Genomic DNA, 18,874 nt, shown 5'->3' with positions numbered 1-18,874 from the left:
CTGCCATCGGCTATATGCGGACATAGTAACGGCGCGGGTAGTAGCGGGCGTTGATAATCTGCCATATACGACTTCTTGTCGATACTTAGACAGAAATTAATCAGTCAGATTTGTAAATGTCTTATTGCCAAGTCAGTCCCACAGGTCGGCAAGACTGGTAAGCGGTGTTCTGCAGGCCCAGTACGGTTTCTGGAACCCGAAGTCAAGATCCAACAAACGTTTTTGCAACCTCACTTTCACCTGCAGCCCTACTAATCGCTGGAGCGCTTTCAGGGTATCCTCTATTTTTGGAAGCACCTCCTCGACCTCCAGGATCCCGAAGAAGGCGTTGGTATCTTCCTCGCTGTGTAGCTCAGCAAAGAGCTTTTGATCTCTAGAGCCCACGAGCACAAGTCTGATGGGGGAAATCTTGATTGTTCTTTTGTAGGGACGAATGAATAGCTTGCCAACCTCTGGAATGATATTGCCGAGAATACATGTTGTTTCGAATGTGGTGAAACCTGGTGCTTCATCAAGAGACACAGAGCATAACGTAGGGAACGGCACCTTGTTCACAACATGTCGCAGCCACTTGCTTTGAGCCCTAGTAATGGGAATTATCTGGGACTTTGGAGCCTGTGTGGGCTGTGGAAGTGCATCGTCTGCAGCAAAACTAGGTAGTTCTTCATCATCCGACTCTTCCGCAGGAAGCTGAGTAAATTGCTGTTGATATGTGATTTGGGCTGCCGAAATTGACCTGGATTTTGGTGCTTGCGTTATGAGATCATCAGATGGCCGTTTCACACCTGTCAGTACAAGGTCCTCGGGCTTTCTGTACGAGTCAATTGGGAAACTCGGTAGCAAATTGTCATACAAGCTCTTATCCACGATTCCCAAGAACCGCTCCATGAAGCTGCCAAAATAGTATTTCCTCAAGTTCGCTTTGAACGCGCTTTTTGCCATCTGCTCTCTGTTGCAAATATGAAAGCGACTCAACCACCCCTCTGTAGAGTAATTGTACTCCTTGACCCTCATGTTTATAAATCCAATAACACCTTCCTGTGAAAAATTGCATCGGCTCTCGTCCAGCGGATCGTAATGATGCATACGTGAAGAGTACAGACATAGCCTGTCCCACATAGCATCGACTTTATCCAACAGACACGTTATAGCGAACACCTTTGTTCTCTCCAATGCCTGAATTTTACCAATACTGAAGGATTCTGGCAATCTGGGATGTGCACTTCCCATGGCATACGAGCTATTAGCGTACTCAGTGAAATCTGTCACCATCAATACCCCGAAGTTCATATCGGGTCGCCTTAGAAGGGCGAGACATACCACAGGTAAATTCACATAAGCCAATTTCCCCTTAAGAGCCTCGGGATCAGGTAATTCTGATATGCTCTTGGAATTGAGCACGGTATACCCGCTCATGAAGTGTTGATAAATATTTCGCAGTAGTAGTATGCGCGAGATATCACCACCATGAAGAGTACGTGAAGAAAGTGAAATACACCATACATCGCTAACCACAGAAAAAGCACCCAAGCTCAGCAAAAAGGCACTCAGCGTTCTAGGCCAAGGCGAAAATGACAGAGTTTCCAAGCGGTCAGAGTCAACTGAAGACTTCATGGAAGATGGAGCCATCGAAGAAGAGTCAGGAGACCGCTGGCTCGGTTCAGACTTGGCGAAGGCATTGAGGTTTTATCAAAAAGCTTATGTGAGCTACAAGACTGCCGTATCGATCCCAACTTCAGATAAAGCGCTTTTGCTAGATGCCTACTACAACGCAGCTCGGTTGCTCTTCCATGTATTCATCCAGTATGGAAAGACGGACGGGGTCAATGTGCATAGGTTGACAAATGTTGGAGAGGTGCTTACTGGTGACAGTAACAGTGTTGTCCAGAATATCTTCAGTATTGTGGAAGTGCATGAGAGTGCACTTCAAGTGGACCTCACCAATCCTCCATTGGACCTACAATTCAATGCTGCATTGGTCTACACTGAGGCGATAGAGGAAGCTGAGACCCTCAGTGAAGATCTCGTCTACAAGGCAATGGCGCTTTTCCAGGAGGTTTTGCGCAGACAGGTTCTGGAGTTCCAAGACTTCCTCAAATTCATGCTAGAGCCTGAAACTCCACAAACTCAGGGTCTGGACGTTCCTCTGGAAGATCAAAAGTACTCGAGCAGCAAGACTATACAACCTCCTGATATTCTTGATACAGTGGTTTCAGCTTACGGTCTAGTGCAAACCATACTAGAGAGTGTTACTTCATCTGCTGGCAGTCTCGAAGAGGCTGTTTCGCTAGTGGGGCCTTTTGTCCAAACCATGGAAGAGGTTGCTACTGAAATTGTTCTGAAATACTCTGAACAGAACAACGAGCAGAGCGATATAGTGGCTTCCATCGAATCGGACCAACTCAACGAGTACTTCATATCCAAGGCAACTTGCCAGGCACTATCGACCGATTCCATAGAGCAAATTGCTGCTTCCTTTGATGGTGACCTCCCCGACGTGCCAGAGCGCTATATGCTGGCAGCTGACGCAATCGATACAATCTTAGATCGCCACGACGCTCACCTGAATCCTCAGGCTATAGATGCAGAAACATACTGGCAGGCTTTGACCAAAATGAACGTCTACTTCAAGAAGGCGCAGGAGCTTCTAAGTGCCAGAAACCAGGAGATTAAAACTAAGAATCTCACAAACACAGAACTTGGCTTGGGAGCCCTCATTGCCCAAATTTGCAAAGTCTACATTGCCAGGTCCGACATCGACTTGCAGCGGAGCCAACTTAGCCTTGAAGTAGCGCAGAAAAGCTCAAGTGTGCTCCTAAACAACGCAAAGGCATTTTTGAAGAGTTCCATGAACATGAGTAAATCTTCAGGAGGACTTCGAGAGAAAGCCGTCGAAAAAGCACAAAGAGACCGCAGGCGTTATGAAGCAGTCTCCAGACTTTGCGTGCTTGAAGGGAAACTCGACACCGATGAACTCAACAGAATCATGGGCGAAGGCATGTGGGAGGAGGATATCGCCACCTACAAAGAGTTCTGGTACTTCCAGAAGTTCTTCCAATAATCTATTACCTATAAACCGAAGCAAGCACTATAACGGTGCTCCCGTGAAGTTGTTTGAAAAACATTCATTAGCATAATCGTCAGGGTGGTTTGTGGATGGGGTCATGTCATGAACAGCCGGGCTGGTCAAGTATTTGAGGTCGATCAGATGAGATCGCAGGTTTTGCACGATGACACTGAGGATATTGAACTTCAAGGCATGAAGCACGTAAGTGACGAACCTCATGCTTGAGCCGTAATTTTCCTCGTGTTGAATGAACTAGTACAAAAGTTGGGATGGATCTTGAAGGCTAGAACTACTTTTAGCGAGTGGCGCTGGTGCAGTCCCTGCGCACGTTGTGACACCCGTTACCCCAGATAAGCTTTTAGCACGAGGGATTAATGACCACTGAAGGAGGTGACAATTCGGAAATTTTAGCTTTCAATGTTATTATTGTTGTTTGCACCTGCTGATGGAACTCTGATAGTTGACAGCTCGTGCGGCTGATTACAATTGCTCTTACTATACATGATGCGCATAGAAGCGGCTGCAAAAGATGGATGGAAACCTTTATCACTACATGAAATCAAATAACCTAACACGATTAAATCATACACCTGGCTAGAAACCCTAGCACTCTATTTACAGATCTATTTCAAAAGCTTGTCAAAAGCGGGGATCAAGGACTGGGCCAAGGCGAAGGAGAAGACCAACTTAGGACCGGTCGTCAACAACTTGGGGGTCAAACCCTTGAAGAAGGCAGTGATACCCTCGTTCTTGGCCATGTTCTTTAAAATCTTGAAACCGCTCTCGGGGTTCTCGAAGTTTCTGTTCTGGATTCTGGTCTTGATCACGTCCAATGGAGCAGACACAATCAACGAGGCAGAAGCACCGAAAATAGAGGTGATAAAGTTTTGAGTCCAGGTGGCAGCAGAGTAGTCCTTCAAGCCGAAAATGTACTCCTTGGCAAAAGAGTTACCACCGAACAAAGCAAAGGAGCCAGGAGCATTTCTGGCAGCAGTCCAGCCCCAGCCTCTGTACAAACCGAAACCTTCGTCGGAGATAATCCTGAGGAAACTTCTGCCCTTGAAGGACTCTGGGTTTGTTTGTCTCTTAATCTTCAAAACGTCCAATGGCAACAACACAACCTCACCGATACCAATCATGGAACCAGCAGTAGCAGACAACAAAGCCTTACCGGTCTTAGGACCAAACAAGGAGTCGTATGAGTCTCTGAAGTTCTTGGTCAAGAACTCGTTGGCAAAAGGCTGACCACCGTACTTGTACACTCTTTGCATGATCTTGTAAACAGCAGCGTAACCCAAACCAGGGAACAATGTGAAGAGTCTGGAGCCAAGAGCCTTGGAAGCGTGCTCCTTGAAGATGACGGAGTTCAATTGAGATGCAGATGTGATCTTGGTCTGGTTGGACATAAGTCTCTTGGAAATGGTGTCCACAGGGTGGAAAACACCAATTTCACAGATACCGGCGGTGGCCGAACCAAGCACTCTGGCCAAACCGCTTTGCTTCTTGTCGGTTGTTGCGGGTGGGGACATTCGATGTGTGGATCTAGTTGAGGAAGAAGTTGATATAAGCTCGAAAATTTTTTCCCACACCGCGGGTAGGGGAGCGTTACCGTAATAGGAAGGACTTATTGGGCCACCAGGGGTGCTATTAATGAGGGTACCCGATTTATTTCTTGGGAAAAAGAGAGTCTATTGTGTATAGATGTCAGGAGAACGGAAAGTTGCTGATTCCGCTCGGAGGAGAAGGGCTTTGTCCGGCTCAGGGATCTTCATATGACTTTCGCAACCATGAACAAAATGGGAAGTGGATCTTGGATCTGGGGTGGAGGGATGTATGATGAATGGCTTCATCTTATGCTTTTTTTAACATCAATGAATGCAATGTAATCTTATCTTGTCCTCTCTCAGGAGATTTAGTCGATCTTGTGTTGCCTGGTACATACCGGCCAATAAGTAGCTAGACATTGTTTCATTGACATTAGATAGTTTTTCTCTTGAATCACTCCAATACATGAATTCAGGCACAATACCAATGAAGACTTACTCTATTGTTGAATTCTTTCGAGAAGTATCATAGTTCGGCGTGTATCATAGATAATGCTCCTCCACTTGCCACCACTAAAACACTCAAACTACAAACCCGATGAACAACAAACATTCCATCCTTTCTCCTTTTGCTCTAAGATAACAGAACTTCCCTTTCCCCTCCACAAACACCCCATCAACTAAAACCCACTTGGACCACCTACTACTCAACCGCTCCTGCACTTTCTCACATATCATCAACACCTACTCTTCATGCTGTGGGACCCTGCCATCGTGGAGGACTACGAGGCGTCCATCAAGGAACTCACGTTTAACTCTCGTCCAATCATAGAAACGCTAACGACGATTGCTCAGGAAAATACCGCTGCCGCCGAAGGAATCCTCAATGTCATCACCGCCAGAATCTACAAATGCATCCCAGAACAGAAGCTCTTTGCCATGTACCTACTCGATCTGATTTGCAAAATTGTCGGTCAGCCATATAATATCATTGTCGGGCCGGAGATCTTCAAATTGTTCTCCCATGTATATGTGTTGGTGAGCGATCACACGAGAGGTAAGTTGGTGAAAATGTATGAGTTATGGAAAGTGACGCGGACGAAAAACGCCGGTGGGCCTCTTTTCCCTCCTGAGGAGCTTGAAAAAATCGGGAATTTTCTACAGCAGGCTGGCTACCGCAAGCCAGAAGTGCCTGCCGTTTCAGCTACAGATCTTATAGCAGATATCGACATGCTATTGCCAATCATGAAAAACAAGCTCGTGAACAACCCAAGAGATACATCGCTCAACGACAGGGCCAACGCTTTGCTGGAGCTCAAAATCTTGCTCCAAAGCCAGGCGCTCAAACCAAACGATTTGTTAGGAATACAGGAAAAACTATCGTCCATGAAGCAAGCCGAGCTCTACACAGCTAGCAGCACGCCGAAAATACCTGATACACCGGCTGTGCCCACGAAAGTACCCGGCCCATTTGTGCCAGAGACTGGAATGCCAGGTAAGGCCGAGGCTCTCTTTGCTGACCTCCTAGCTTCAGGTTTGGTGAAGATGGAACAATCGTTGAAAGCGGGTTCCAAGCCAGTTTACGAGCTTGTGATGCCAAAAGAGAAATACGAACCATCCAGTGCTAGAGATGGTATGTCGACATCTGTACTTGAGCAGCTTCTTATGGACGCCAATAACCCGGGTAGGTCAGTCTATGAACAAGCTCAATTCAAAGAGCTTCTCAAAATCTCCAAGAAGCTACAAAAGACCGAGTCTTTTGGTCAGTCATTGCAAAATTTTGTGAACCACATCAAGCTCGATATGTCCACTATACAACTTCTTTATGACGCCAAAGCTCTGAAATGTGCACAGTGTGGTAAGCGTTTCACAGACGATGAAGTTGGAAACAAGAGAAAACGTATACATTTGGACTGGCATTTCCGTATAAACAAGAAGCTGGCAAACTACAAGACCAACATCCAGTCGAGAAACTGGTACCTTGATGACTTTGAATGGGTCAAATTTAAAGATGACGAGCTTCTTGAGTTTGGCGATGCTGGCGAAAACAAGGATGCCGCCAAGAAGCCCGAACAGAAGGAGGAAGAGAGGGTCTACGTTGTTATTCCTTCGAATGAAAACATCACCAACAACATTTGCACAATCTGCCGAGAGCAGATCAAGCCAACATACGATGAAAGCCTTGGTGAGTGGATTTGGGACGGCTGTGTCTACGCTGCAGGCGGAAAGGCCAGCAAAAAGATTCTCCATGCTAGTTGCTGGCAGGAGACTGCTAAAAAGAGAAGTAGTAACGGCACAGAGGACAGAAAAATCAAGCGTGAGAAGACATGATGAGGTGGAAGATGGGCTTCACCTAAAGCTTTACGAAGGCCACCCGGCCAGTAATTCAAAATCTCTGCATGGTACTTTTTTTTGTATAAAAATACACACCAAGGTCTATTCACAGAAGCTATGCTGTATGCTGAACCTATTTCTGGCCCAAGCACTTCAAGATGTCACCCCACACGTTGGTAGGCTTCTGGGAAGCATCAATGCCGCTCCAGATACCGGTTTTCTTGTAGTACTCGACAATTGGCTCGGTCTGCTTGTGGTAGGTAACCAATCTCTTCTTCAAAGCGTCCTCGTTGTCGTCAGATCTCTGGACCAAAGGCTCACCAGACACGTCGTCGATCATCTCCTTCTTTGGTGGGTTGAACAACTTGTGGTAAGATCTACCAGAGGCGGGGTGGACCAATCTACCGGTGATTCTGGCCACCAACAACTCGTCGTCGATCTTCAACTCGACAGCGTTCTCCAATGGGGTCTTTCTGTCGTTCAACATGTCGTCCAACTTCTCGGCCTGAGGAATGGTTCTTGGGAAACCGTCCAAGATGAAACCGTTCTTACATTCCTTGTTGTTCTCCAACTCAGACTTGATCATGTTGACCATGATCTCGTCGGAAACAAGACCACCCTGGTCCATGATCTTCTTGGCCTCCTGACCCAAAGCGGTCTTGGCGGCGACCTGAGCACGAAGCATGTCACCAGTGGCCAAGTGGCAGGCACAGAACTTCTCCTTCAAGTTTGGAGCCTGGGTACCTTTACCGGCACCTGGAGGACCAATCAAGACCATCTTCACGGACTTTGGGACATCTGGGATAATACCAGCCTTGGTCTCCAAAGCGTGGATTCTGTCTTGCAACTTGGTGATGGTGGATTTGAGGTCTTCAACGGACATTATTTGTGGAGGTGGATTTGGACCAGTGAAATTTTGATTCACCCGCACAAAGTTGGGTGTAGACACTATGCAGGATGTTGAACGGCTCACCTGAGGAACGGGGTGGAGATGGGTCAGAAGATGAGTTTTATGGATAGGTGGAAGCTGCACTGGCTACTGGCATTGAAGTTCATGGGCTTGATGGCTGCTGAAGCGTGGATTGAAGAGAATCGAAAACACACCACGTGCTCTAGATCACGTGCAGAACACGTCCTGAAATTTCACAAAGACGTGTTCTATATCGTCGATGCAAAACAATTATCGTTTTCTTTCGCATCAATTTCATCCATTGTCTTCCCACTGCTTATCAATGTCATGGTTAAACTTCACGCGGGGAGCCATTATTCCACCTGCGGACCGAGGTTAGTTTCCGTATCACGTGACTGAGTATCACGAGTAAAATACCTAACCGCCTAACGCCTTCGCTGCATTCCAGCTGCACCTATAAGCAGCCCCGTTTTATAAACCTTGCTGATCAGCCAATAGAAAAGTCAAACTTTGAGTATAACCGTAAACCTTTTTCTCATACATTAGTTTCTTCCCGAGGTTCCGCCCCTCTCTTCGTCCTCCCCTCCTCACCGTTTTTTCGCTTAAGCCCGGTGCAAACTTCACGTGCATTTCCCCCAGACACACTACTTATTGCACCCACCCCCACAATTAATAAGCAAAACACCATGAAGCTTTCAACTATTTTGATTCTTCTGAAGCTCCCGTTCGACTTCCTTGTGGTCGTTCTTCGGTACTTCATTTTTGGAGGTATCAGGGCCCGCAAATACAGAAAGTCCTTGGCCAATCTTCTTAAGGTCAAGCTCTATAGAACCGCATTACTGGTGCCAATTTCAGACTCCAAATGGCTTGCTCCATACTCCAATGACTTCTTGATTCAGAGAATCCTTCCTACGATCGCTCCTGCTTTGACCAAGAATGTGCCAGGTTACGGTGAACGCTATGACTCCAACTCCATCTGGCTCGTCAAGCAGCCAGACAGATCTCCCGATGATCCAATTATCTTCTTCTTGCACGGCGGCGGTTTCTTCCTCCAGACCATGCCTCAGCAGCTTCGTTCGGTCATGTCCATCTACCATTTGCTTGATCCTGCCATAAAGAAGAAGACCTCTGTTTTGCTTTTGGACTACAAACTCGCTTCTAAGGGCCACACCTTCCCTACCCAGATGCTCCAGCTCGACCAGAGCTACCAGAGACTTGTGCAAGAGGGCAACAAGAACATCATCATGATGGGAGACTCTGCCGGCGGTAACTTGGCTGTGGGACACACTCAATTCCTCAAGGCCAAGGAGGAACCAGTTCAGTACCCCACGAAACTTCTTTTAATTTCTCCATGGGTCAAGTTGGCACCTCTTCCTCACGACATGACGAAGCAATCCTCCTGGAAACAGTGTGAGGACTACGATTTGATCCACCACTCCAAGTTTGCGGATATCTCGGAATTGGCTTTGATCATCGGTGAGAGAGACGCTTTCTCGCTTGTGTGGTCGCCAATGGGTAAGACTCCTCGCCAGAGACTGGACTGGTCTTCCATTCCCAACTACTCCGACCCCAAGTACGATGTTCTTGTGCTTCTTGGAGAGGACGAAAGTTTCCGTGACGATATCTTGGAGTGGTCCAAATACGCTTTGGATGTGCCTTTCCACGGTAAAGCTTACGGAACCGAGGAAGGCTACACTGAGGACAACTACACTTTTGAGCGCCGCAACGAAGCTGGCCACGCTAATCTCAGTCTATACGTTGAGCCACAGGGCCTTCATGATGCTATTTTGTTCTTTGAGGACACTGTCCACAAGCAGGTTGGAGCTGGACTCAGAGCGGGCAAGCCGCTCACGATTAAGGACGTCGACTCAAACAAGTTCTTTGGCATCTACCGTATGGTGAAGTTCCTCAACGAAAGGCTCTGAATGCCATTATAGACTAATATTATTTATGGTGTGATGGGAATCTATGTAGAATTAAAGTTGATGCGTGTGCACCTCTGGGACGTGCTGGACCTTGACCAAAGGTCTGTAGATGGGTTTCCACATTTGTGATTGCACCCACTTCAAACACTTGTTGAAATCTCTGGGCACCTCAACAAAGCCTCCGCTTGGTTTCTCTTCGCTTTCAACACGAGCGGTACCTTCCTTTAGACTCTGCAAGATGATAGCAGTAGCGACATGAGCAGAAACCTCGTCGATTTCTTCAAGGGGAGGAAGCAAACCATTCTTTGGGTTTTCCATCTTCGGAGACAACAGAGCCAAGCAGTCCACACCGGCAGAAATCATTGTATCCGTGATGGTGGTACATCTGGAAAGAACAGCACCTAAACCAATACCAGGGAAGGTGAAGCAGTTGTTGTTTTCCGAGATAACGTGGCCGTCAACGGGCTTGAAAGGAGATCCAGTAGCAATCAAGGCCTTGTCGTCGGTCCATTTCATGATGTCGATAGGGAATGCCTCGTGCAAACGAGTAGGGTTGGAAAGTGGGAAGACGATTGGCTGTGGGTTGTACTTGTACATTTCCTTGATGACCTCTTCGGTGAAAGCACCAGCTTGTGTGGAGCAGCCAACCAAGACTGTGGGCTTCACAGCGCCAACAACGTCTTTAAGCGATCTGGTGTTGACACCTTGCCAGAGAGAGTCTGGATCAGCGTAACGCTTCTGGCCTTCAGTGGAGTCGTCGAAGGATTCAAGAACAACACCTCTGCGGTCCATGATGGTTATTCTCTTGCAAGCATCCTCGACGGTAGAACCATGCGAGACCATGTGGTTGACGATCTGGTCGGCTACACCCAAACCAGCAGAACCAGCGCCGTAGATCAACACTTTTGTATCGAGAAGCTCGCGTTCACTGAATTGAAGCGCAGCGGTGATGGAAGCCATGACCACGGCACCTGTGCCTTGAATATCGTCGTTGAATGAGGGCAAGGCGTCTCTGTACTTGTGCAACATCTTACGTCCAGTAGAGACACCAAAGTCCTCATAATGCATAACGGCCGAGGGGAATCTCTGCTTCACGGCGCTGATGAACTTGTCCACAAACAGCCAATACTGTTCTCCTCTGACACGGTCGAACTTGTTGCCCATGTACAAGTCATCGTGCTGAAGCTCCTTGTTATTCGTTCCCACGTCAAGAACAACAGGAAGTACTCTGCCGGGGTGAATACCTCCACAGAGCGTCATGAGCCCCAACTTAGCAATGGCGATACGAATACCACCCACACCTTGGTCACCAATACCCAAAATGCCCTCACCATCAGAAACCACAATGTAGTCAATGTCCTTGTCCTCACCGTAGAGGGACAAACGCTCGTCAATAGAGTCTGGATCCGTGATATCCAAGAAACATCCTTCTGGCTTCCTGAATCTGTGTGAATAAGCAGCAATGGCGTCTCCCTCTGTAGGAGTATATATGATGGGCAACATCTCCCTGATGTGTCTCCTCACCAACTCATAGTACAAGACCTTGTTTTGAGTTCTCATAGACACCAAAAAGTCGTTCTTGGCAAGCGGGCTCTTCAAGTACTGAAACTGAGCATAGGCTCTATCAACCTGCTCGTCCAAGTTGTTCACCTTGCTGGGAAGCAAACCTATAAGGCCAAAAGCCTCTCTTTCTTCTCTTGTGAAAGCTGATCCCTTGTTGAAAAGCGGCGAATTGAGCAACTGAAATCCCGACAAGTTGCACTCAATGGGTCCCTCGATCGAAAGACGGGTGGTTTTTGGTTTCAAAGCCGCAATGGCCGCCTTGATACCCACTGGGGTCTTGATCGTGTGTGTATGAATAGACAGGCATTCCAGGGAGTTGAAACGAACGGACCTGTTGATGCTGGACCGGAGGGTCTGGCTGGATCTTAAGAGAGAAGGCATCGCTGGAGGGTTGGAAAATGTGGAAATTGAGGTATTATATAGACGTAGGAGGGGTCGAGCCCTCGGAACTGATAGCGCTCTTCGTGGGGTGACCCCTGAAAGGGTGAAACATGGCCAAATTTGACTCAAATTGCACCAGAATGTTGCTAGAGTTCCGGTCTACACGTCTAGCTAAATTACACTTTTAATAGCCTTCTTGATAAGCATTTCGGTTGGGGCAGCCTCCACTTTCGAGGGTACTGCGGAAGAAGTCGGTTGCACCCAACAGCCGTGCAGTGCCCCGCTTAGGCGAGGAGGGTTAACACGAGAGAAATCTGGATGAAAACACTCGTTGGATGTTGACTTTAAAACTAGTAAGGCGCCTTTCCATCTGTGGCTTAGTTCGTAAGCTTTTGTCGTTAAGCTTTTGTTGCTCGTCTCGGGGCCAGACTACTCCGCAACGGGATCCTGCAAATGTATGCGCAGCCACGGACCCCACAAGCGCAGAACCCAACAACAGAGAAAATACACGTATAAGAGAGTGTAAAAAAAAAAAAAAAAAAAGGAAGAAATGCCGTAAAAGCTGAATCACTCCATAAAAATACAAGATTCAGTGCGTCGAGTTTTTCAGCTCAGCCTCCTCGTGATTTCCACTCAGTCAGAGACCGCGACGGCGCGTTTGACAGATCGATGCGCGGGAAAAGTCGGGACCACAAGTGAGGTTTTTCCGAATGCCTTTCGAGGTGGGGCTTTCTCCAACTCCGACGCCGGTATCACATAGGGCGTTCTGGCAATTTACGCAAAAGGAGGGGTAGAGGACTGTATTGAAGAAGGAATTGAATCCGCTAGTGTTACAGAATCAGTGATGGCCTGGTAAGCCTGAATTAAATTCACTTGCTTACATTAGAAGAGTTGCGTTCTGTAAAATTTATCCGATTGCTTCACGCATCTTTCGTTATTTCGGATCCATGAGTGACTTTTTATGTTTGCTCTTTGGAAATGAGACCAGGGTGCAGAAATGATCCAACCGGAGCGAACGGTTGAGAAATAAGGCAGCAAATGTAAAAAGTGGAAGGTGAGAAAATTCCATAAATGAGTTTTTGGTATTTTTTACATAAAGAACAGAATTGTCGGAGTGGACGAAGCATCATAGTCTAGGGTATCAACACACTTTTCGATAAGAACATCGTTTTTGTATCGAGGTACGCTCAACGCACAGCACGTCAACCAATGTATCAAGCCATCAATCTTCATCCTCGTTTTTGAACTCCTTGAGCTTTTTTCTCTGCAGCTCGGAGACTTCGTCATTGGTCCGTTTCTTTAGAGCTCTTTGTATTTCCGGGACAAAACAGCTTGTTCTACCACCCACCGTGACGTGATCCACAGGGTGCCCTGCCTTGGTCTTTGCCTTCTCCTTCCTGCCCTTGCCCCATCTATAGATCATGAGCCAGTGATCAGGAAACCTATGCACATTGCCTTCAACCTTCACACTCTCCTCCATCACGTAGATCAATGCATTGTACAAGTCTTCTAGAATTTCATCAGAGGGATCCAGCACCTTCTTCGAGATCGTCTCGTTGGGATGGATCTTAGCATGGTAGAGTACCTCATCACTAACCCAATTGCCCACACCTGCAAAATGCTCTTGATCCAAGAGTAATGACTTGATGGCTTTCTTCTTGCTAAGCACAAGACCTGCAAAATCGTCCTTGGTGAGTCTCGGGCGACCATGGTGGTGTGGATCAGGGTCACCAAACTCAAAGGATTCGTCGCCATTTTCCTCTTTCTTCACCGGATTACCTTCAGCACTCTTCAGGTAGTCCGGGCCAAGGCTTTTAAGCGGATCCTGCTGCAACAAAAGCTCATCGGTAGCATACTCTGATCCACTAAGAATACGAACTCTGCCGAGTCTTCGTGGATCTGTGAAGGCAAAATCCAACGTTCTAACGGTCTGCTCGGTTTCACCGTTCTCCAGCTTCACGGGAGAATCACTTTTCTCGAGCAGCAACTCAAACTTGGTGAACCGTGGTGGCCATTCAGCTTCCGAGTCAGTCTCAATGGGTGGTTTACTCGATCTCTTCTTGGTACTTCCCTCAGTAGTTCCTTCTGCCAAATCCTTTTGAGACTTTCGATCAAGCACCTTCTTGTCGCCGCCACCTTCCATAAAGATCAAATGTGACTCGATATCACGAAGCTTGATCATTCCCGTCATGCCAAAGTGCATCAACATCACAGTGGGCGGGAACGAGGGTTTAGCAAGCCTCATCCAAAAGTACTTTCCATGGCGGCCAATTGAGGATATTTCAGCACCATTAAGACTATCTCTGAACGTACTTAGCGTGCTTTCAGGGTCCTTAGCAGTCTTGAGCGCTGGAAAGAGCAATGTATCGACATTGAGCTTTGCCTCTTTGATCTTAAAGCCCAAAACATTCCTCCGAAGAAGCGCACAGACGTGAGCCACCTGCTGTTAGATAACGAAAGATAAAAACAAAAAATAACTGAAGAAGTTATCACATACCTCTGCTACCTCAGGCATAAGGGTTTAATCGCGATGCAAAAAGAGAAGTGCTCCACGGGAGGTTCGAACTCTCGACCTTCAGATAACACAAGCTTGCTTATGAGACTGACGCTCTGCCTACTGAGCTAGTGAAGCGCTTCGTGGCGGAAAGTGCGCAACAGGTTATCTATATAGGATAATAAAGCAGACCAAAATCCGCATAAAATGATGGATATTGACTTTGAAGAGCTGAAACTTTCACGGAAGACTTACATCAATATGCTCAATTAGCGATACGCTTTTCAGCCAGATTCGGCAAGATTAAGCTCCTTTAGCTCGAACGCTTTGTTTTGTCGTTGAGCTACCCTTTTACAATGGTAAAAGGCGTAAGAAAAAAGCATCTATGGGCAGAAAGGGAGCCACAGAAAAGGTTACAAATAATCAATTTCGCCCTTCATTCCCCATATTTAGCCAAAAATAAAATTATCATCCTCATAGCGTAGTGATATGAGTCGGAGCCGCCTCTGTAATGAATATGTAAGTACCTCACTCGCCTGGATCCAAGGCAGCTAAGCTGTCATTTCTGAGAATGCTTGCACGAATTAAATGTAGAAGCTCAAGTTGCAGTTCTTGGCTCGGAAGAAAAAAAAAAAAAAAAAAAAAAAAAAGAAAATTGGCTCGGTAGTGATATCTTCAAATGGAGTAGCGCCACCTCCGCATACTTGTGCGAAAGTCATTATCAACTATCTACTACAACATGAATAGACTCTTTGGAACAAAAAGCAATGCACCCAAGCCATCGCTCAACGATGCCGTCAAAAATATCGATGAACGCGTTGGACTGCTAGATGTCAAATTATCGAAAATCAATTCGGAGTTGTCCACGTATCAGCAGAAGATAAGCCGCATGAGAGACGGTCCAGGCAAGAACGCATTGAAGCAGAAAGCATTGAAACTCTTGAGACAGAGAAAGCAAATTGAAGCTCAGAAGGACCAGCTCGAGACTCAGCTGTGGAACATGACCTCGGCATCCATGACCACAGATAACCTCCAGAACACAATGATTACTGTGGACGCCATGAAGACAGCGAACAAGCAGTTGAAGAAAACTTATGGCAAAATCGACATCGACAAGATTGAACTGTTGCAAGATGAAATGTTGGATCTTATAGAGAAGTCCAACGAGCTTCAGGAGTCTCTTCTGACAAGCTATGACGTCCCTGACGACATTTCCGAGCTGGAGTTGGATGCCGAGCTTGATGCTTTGGGAGAGGAGATGGATTTCGAATCGGAAATGAATGAGTCAGGTTTGGGCGTGCCTAGCTACTTGAATGAAGCCGACCCGGCTCCGGACAAGTTGCCTGCGTTCATTGATGAGCCGGAAGAAGCTGAAAAGGTTGCGAACTAAGTCCCCATTGTTTTGGATTTACATCTGCTATGTCAGAAATTAGCTCACTACTCGGTTAGGAGATTTGTCATGCAAAGGGCAAAAAGTCAACGGTATTTCGCAGCATCTCACACTGATTGACATGACTCGGCGCATCAACTTGCAGCGAACGTGTAATGCGGACAATGAACGCTCACACATAGAGAGAGCAAACCGGGTGCAAACGGTCTAACCCGAAAATATTTTCCTGATATTTGGCAAATCCCCTCGTGAACACAGCCGCCGGAAAGATAATTCTTTGCTGTTGGATTCAACGGCCAGCATACAGCTGAAAACTATTTAATGGACGTTTTACGTCTACTTTAAATGTCCAATGACCTTTCTGTCTTTTATCACATCCTTAGCCTTGCTTGGTATTGCCTTGGGCCTGAGAAATGCTTCGCTAACTCCGATCTACGCGACCTACAACCTGTCAGGAAATTCACTGACTAGTATATCCACAGAGCATGTTATTACTACCGCAACTGACTTCGTTACGTATTGCCCAGAGGCTACCACTTTTGTGGTAACCGGCTGTGACAACGAAGGCTGCTCCCCAACAACAATTGCAGTTACAAGTCCGTCTACAGTGTCCAAAAGAGGAAGCTTTGTCATTTCCTCAGACGTAACCATGGAACTAACTGTTGATGGAGAATCTTTTGAAAGCAAAACTAAATTTCCTACGTTGGAAGTCTCGAGACCACCATCCTCGGCGGTAGTCCACCCCACACTAGCTCCTTTGTACACAAACACCACGGATTCCAGGCCTACCCAGATTCTGCTGACATCTTATGTACTGCTTCCAACGTCTGTGCCAAATAATTCAACTGGTCCTCGAACTAATGAAACTGTGTCCAGTATTAAAATCAACGGTAGTGACGATGGAGAGGAGTCAGAAACGATACTGGGTAACAATTTTATTGATTCCTTTGGTAAATTTGGCGTTGGCATTGGTATGGGCGGTAGGGGCAGTTACGGTGGTTACAGAGGTGGTTACAGCGGCGGTGGGAGAGGTTACCAATCCGCAGGCTCTCGTCCTGATGCCAGTATGTGGATTATGTTTGCCGCTCTTTTTATCGTATGAAATTATCGGGATTTGTTCGTATCTATCGTGATCTATAAATGCAAGTCTATAAGTTTCCCTTTTTCAACTTCTTCAGGTATTGTACAACAACGACGACCAACAACACGTTGCTCGCCAAACATAATGCAGCCATAAGCGTGTAGACTCCGCCAATGCCCATAGTACTGTCCATTTGGTCCATTGCTGCTACAAAGGCCGCAGCAAGGATACATCTCACCAAATTGACACAACTAGTGGAAGCCAGGCCTCTCGCAGGGAAGAGGTCCACAAGCATGGTGGTGACGACAGCAATGAAGGACGAGCTTCCAAAAGAGGCAAAGCACAGGCCAATCACAACACCAACGACACTGCTTTTCTTGTCGAGCATCCAACCAAAAAGCAAGAGGCCCAACAATGTCATAAACGTGGGGATGATGGCGACATCGAGACGGACACGAATCTTGTTGAAAGGTGGACGACTCTCCTTGTCGTGGTTGGCGTAAGTTTCATCGTACTTTTTGCGACGCCAGCGGTAGTAGTCGTTGAGCACCTTTCCAGCGATAATCGATGCTGCAAGACAACAAATACCTTGGGGCAAGTACATGTAACCGACACGTATGACTGTATAATTATAAGGCTCGTCTTCAAGAGCCGTGGATAAGGAGGTCAAGCACATTGTCCATGAGGCAAACTGGAGGCCACTAGGAAGAAGCACGGCGATGACTGTGGGTTTGATCAAGATCCTCCAAGGAGCCAAAAAGTCTAGTGGCACACGAGTTGCCAAAGTAGAACGGTCGTTATTAACATACTGTTTGTATCCCGGTAGAAGAAGCGCAGGAGCAGCATGGAGAGGGTTCTTGGGCTTGACAGAGCCGTTTCCCACTATGTTTCGACACGTCTCGGTGAGAAGGATGAAAATAAAAATTAAGGTGACGCCGGCACCGATGGCAAGAAAGACAAACACTGCACGCCAGTTCCAGGTCGATATAAGTCCAGAACCAATAAGCGAGCCAAATGCCTGACCCACCAAGAGCATTCCTGATACCACACCCACAAAAGCGCCACGGTTTTGCGGCACACAAACGTCACCTGCAATACCCGAATTAATGGCGATAACCTGGGCAATTCCAGCTGCTTGGACGCATCGTAAGAACACCAAAAGCCAGTATGTGTCGCTCACCGCTAGGCCAATACTAGCGCCGATGTAGATGAGAAATGCTATCAACACCATGGGCCTTCTGCCATAAGTATCGGCAAAGTTCGCCGTGAATGTCGGGGTGATGCCCTGAAACACTAAGTACGCCACCACAGTGAGGTTCATGGCTTCCAGAGATACACCAAACTCACTGGTCAACGTGGGCAACGCAGGGAAGTAAATTGGATTCAGCACAGAACTCCAGATTCCTACCACACTGAGCAACGCCATAAGAACGTAGCGGCGCCAGCTGTCGAATATGGTATAAGGAGGAGGTAGCATCTCATTTGCAACCAGAGAAGAGGCGTCATTCCGAAGATCAGACAGCGTCTCGTTGGGGTCAGAGTCCAGCAGAGGCCGCAGGGCGTCTGCTTTAGTATCCAGTTTTAGGCTGCCCGGACTCATCTGGCGTTGAATGTTGTGTGATTTGAAAACACAGTGGTTTGTGGAGATTATATAAGGGCTGATGCGCTGCGCTCGGTGCTAGCTGCCGAACCACCGAGGTGCCACAATGGTAGGGCACAGGGGGCACAGGACATGGTTTTGCGATAAGATAAAAAATTAAAGGGTCATAGACGGGAGTGAGGCTTTCGGGTGAAGATGGAGAAGGAGGTGTTTTGACGAAATTAAGTTTGAGTGGTAGGTCTTAGGCGGTGTGGGCTTATCTGCGGGCTTATCAACGGTTTCGATGTACCTGCGTCAAGGCGGATCCACGAAGCTTAAATGGATGGAGAGAAAAAAGGGGGTCATTTTCATAAATTGTAAAGTTGAAGAGGACTTTCGAATAGTGAATTCCTGGATGTGTGACACCAGTCTGATGTTGTTTAGTCTAGTTGGTCTTCGCGTTTGCAGCCAGTGACTCACATTGAAGCATGAACCGTGACAACAATGAAATGAATACGGGAATGCACCAGTCACGGGCTGCATGAGAATGAGTCTTTGAAAAGACGTTGATTTGTAGGTTTCTCGGTGATAACTCTCGGAGATCGA

General features: G+C 47.1%; 10 protein-coding genes and 1 non-coding gene across 11 annotated transcripts; 4 read left to right on the top strand and 7 right to left on the bottom strand. All coding sequences in view use genetic code 12, as the record gives it.

Moving 5' to 3' along the window:
- Window positions 1-132: 132 nt before the first annotated feature.
- CXQ87_004239 (uncharacterized protein) lies at window positions 133-1,416 on the bottom strand (the record flags this gene model as incomplete). The annotated part of the gene is made up of 1 exon (XM_025482685.1): window positions 133-1,416. One exon carries the CDS (start codon window positions 1,414-1,416, stop codon window positions 133-135), a length of 1,284 nt encoding a protein of 427 aa, XP_025337303.1.
- A 51-nt stretch (window positions 1,417-1,467) lies between these two features.
- On the top strand, window positions 1,468-3,061 carry CXQ87_004238 (uncharacterized protein; the record flags this gene model as incomplete). Its single annotated transcript, XM_025482684.1, has 2 exons — window positions 1,468-1,474; window positions 1,518-3,061. 2 exons carry the CDS (start codon window positions 1,468-1,470, stop codon window positions 3,059-3,061), a joined length of 1,551 nt encoding a protein of 516 aa, XP_025337302.1.
- Window positions 3,062-3,690: 629 nt separating this feature from the next.
- Window positions 3,691-4,596, bottom strand: YHM1 (Yhm1p; the record flags this gene model as incomplete). Its single annotated transcript, XM_025482683.1, has 1 exon — window positions 3,691-4,596. One exon carries the CDS (start codon window positions 4,594-4,596, stop codon window positions 3,691-3,693), a length of 906 nt encoding a protein of 301 aa, XP_025337301.1.
- Window positions 4,597-5,364: 768 nt separating this feature from the next.
- CXQ87_004236 (uncharacterized protein) lies at window positions 5,365-6,942 on the top strand (the record flags this gene model as incomplete). Its single annotated transcript, XM_025482682.1, has 1 exon — window positions 5,365-6,942. The coding sequence occupies one exon, from the start codon at window positions 5,365-5,367 to the stop codon at window positions 6,940-6,942; it is 1,578 nt and encodes a 525-aa protein (XP_025337300.1).
- Window positions 6,943-7,078: 136 nt separating this feature from the next.
- ADK1 (adenylate kinase) lies at window positions 7,079-7,828 on the bottom strand (the record flags this gene model as incomplete). The annotated part of the gene is made up of 1 exon (XM_025482681.1): window positions 7,079-7,828. One exon carries the CDS (start codon window positions 7,826-7,828, stop codon window positions 7,079-7,081), a length of 750 nt encoding a protein of 249 aa, XP_025337299.1.
- Window positions 7,829-8,541: 713 nt separating this feature from the next.
- On the top strand, window positions 8,542-9,780 carry CXQ87_004234 (uncharacterized protein; the record flags this gene model as incomplete). The annotated part of the gene is made up of 1 exon (XM_025482680.1): window positions 8,542-9,780. The coding sequence occupies one exon, from the start codon at window positions 8,542-8,544 to the stop codon at window positions 9,778-9,780; it is 1,239 nt and encodes a 412-aa protein (XP_025337298.1).
- A 51-nt stretch (window positions 9,781-9,831) lies between these two features.
- MAE1 (malate dehydrogenase (oxaloacetate-decarboxylating)) lies at window positions 9,832-11,724 on the bottom strand (the record flags this gene model as incomplete). The annotated part of the gene is made up of 1 exon (XM_025482679.1): window positions 9,832-11,724. One exon carries the CDS (start codon window positions 11,722-11,724, stop codon window positions 9,832-9,834), a length of 1,893 nt encoding a protein of 630 aa, XP_025337297.1.
- Window positions 11,725-12,946: 1,222 nt separating this feature from the next.
- On the bottom strand, window positions 12,947-14,239 carry FPG1 (Fpg1p; the record flags this gene model as incomplete). The annotated part of the gene is made up of 2 exons (XM_025482678.1): window positions 12,947-14,167; window positions 14,222-14,239. The coding sequence occupies 2 exons, from the start codon at window positions 14,237-14,239 to the stop codon at window positions 12,947-12,949; spliced, it is 1,239 nt and encodes a 412-aa protein (XP_025337296.1).
- A 30-nt stretch (window positions 14,240-14,269) lies between these two features.
- On the bottom strand, window positions 14,270-14,356 carry CXQ87_004231. The gene has a single exon. It is a non-coding gene; the product is annotated as a tRNA-Met (tRNA).
- A 601-nt stretch (window positions 14,357-14,957) lies between these two features.
- Window positions 14,958-15,608, top strand: CTA1 (Cta1p; the record flags this gene model as incomplete). Its single annotated transcript, XM_025482677.1, has 1 exon — window positions 14,958-15,608. One exon carries the CDS (start codon window positions 14,958-14,960, stop codon window positions 15,606-15,608), a length of 651 nt encoding a protein of 216 aa, XP_025337295.1.
- A 1,148-nt stretch (window positions 15,609-16,756) lies between these two features.
- QDR1 (multidrug transporter) lies at window positions 16,757-18,289 on the bottom strand (the record flags this gene model as incomplete). The annotated part of the gene is made up of 1 exon (XM_025482676.1): window positions 16,757-18,289. The coding sequence occupies one exon, from the start codon at window positions 18,287-18,289 to the stop codon at window positions 16,757-16,759; it is 1,533 nt and encodes a 510-aa protein (XP_025337294.1).
- Between the last annotated feature and the right edge of the window lie 585 nt (window positions 18,290-18,874).

This window comes from Candidozyma duobushaemuli (genome assembly GCF_002926085.2).
Source record: "Candidozyma duobushaemuli strain B09383 chromosome Unknown D_B09383, whole genome shotgun sequence".
Taxonomy (NCBI): domain Eukaryota; kingdom Fungi; phylum Ascomycota; class Pichiomycetes; order Serinales; family Metschnikowiaceae; genus Candidozyma; species Candidozyma duobushaemuli.
This window is presented reverse-complemented; position numbering and strand designations above follow the sequence as displayed.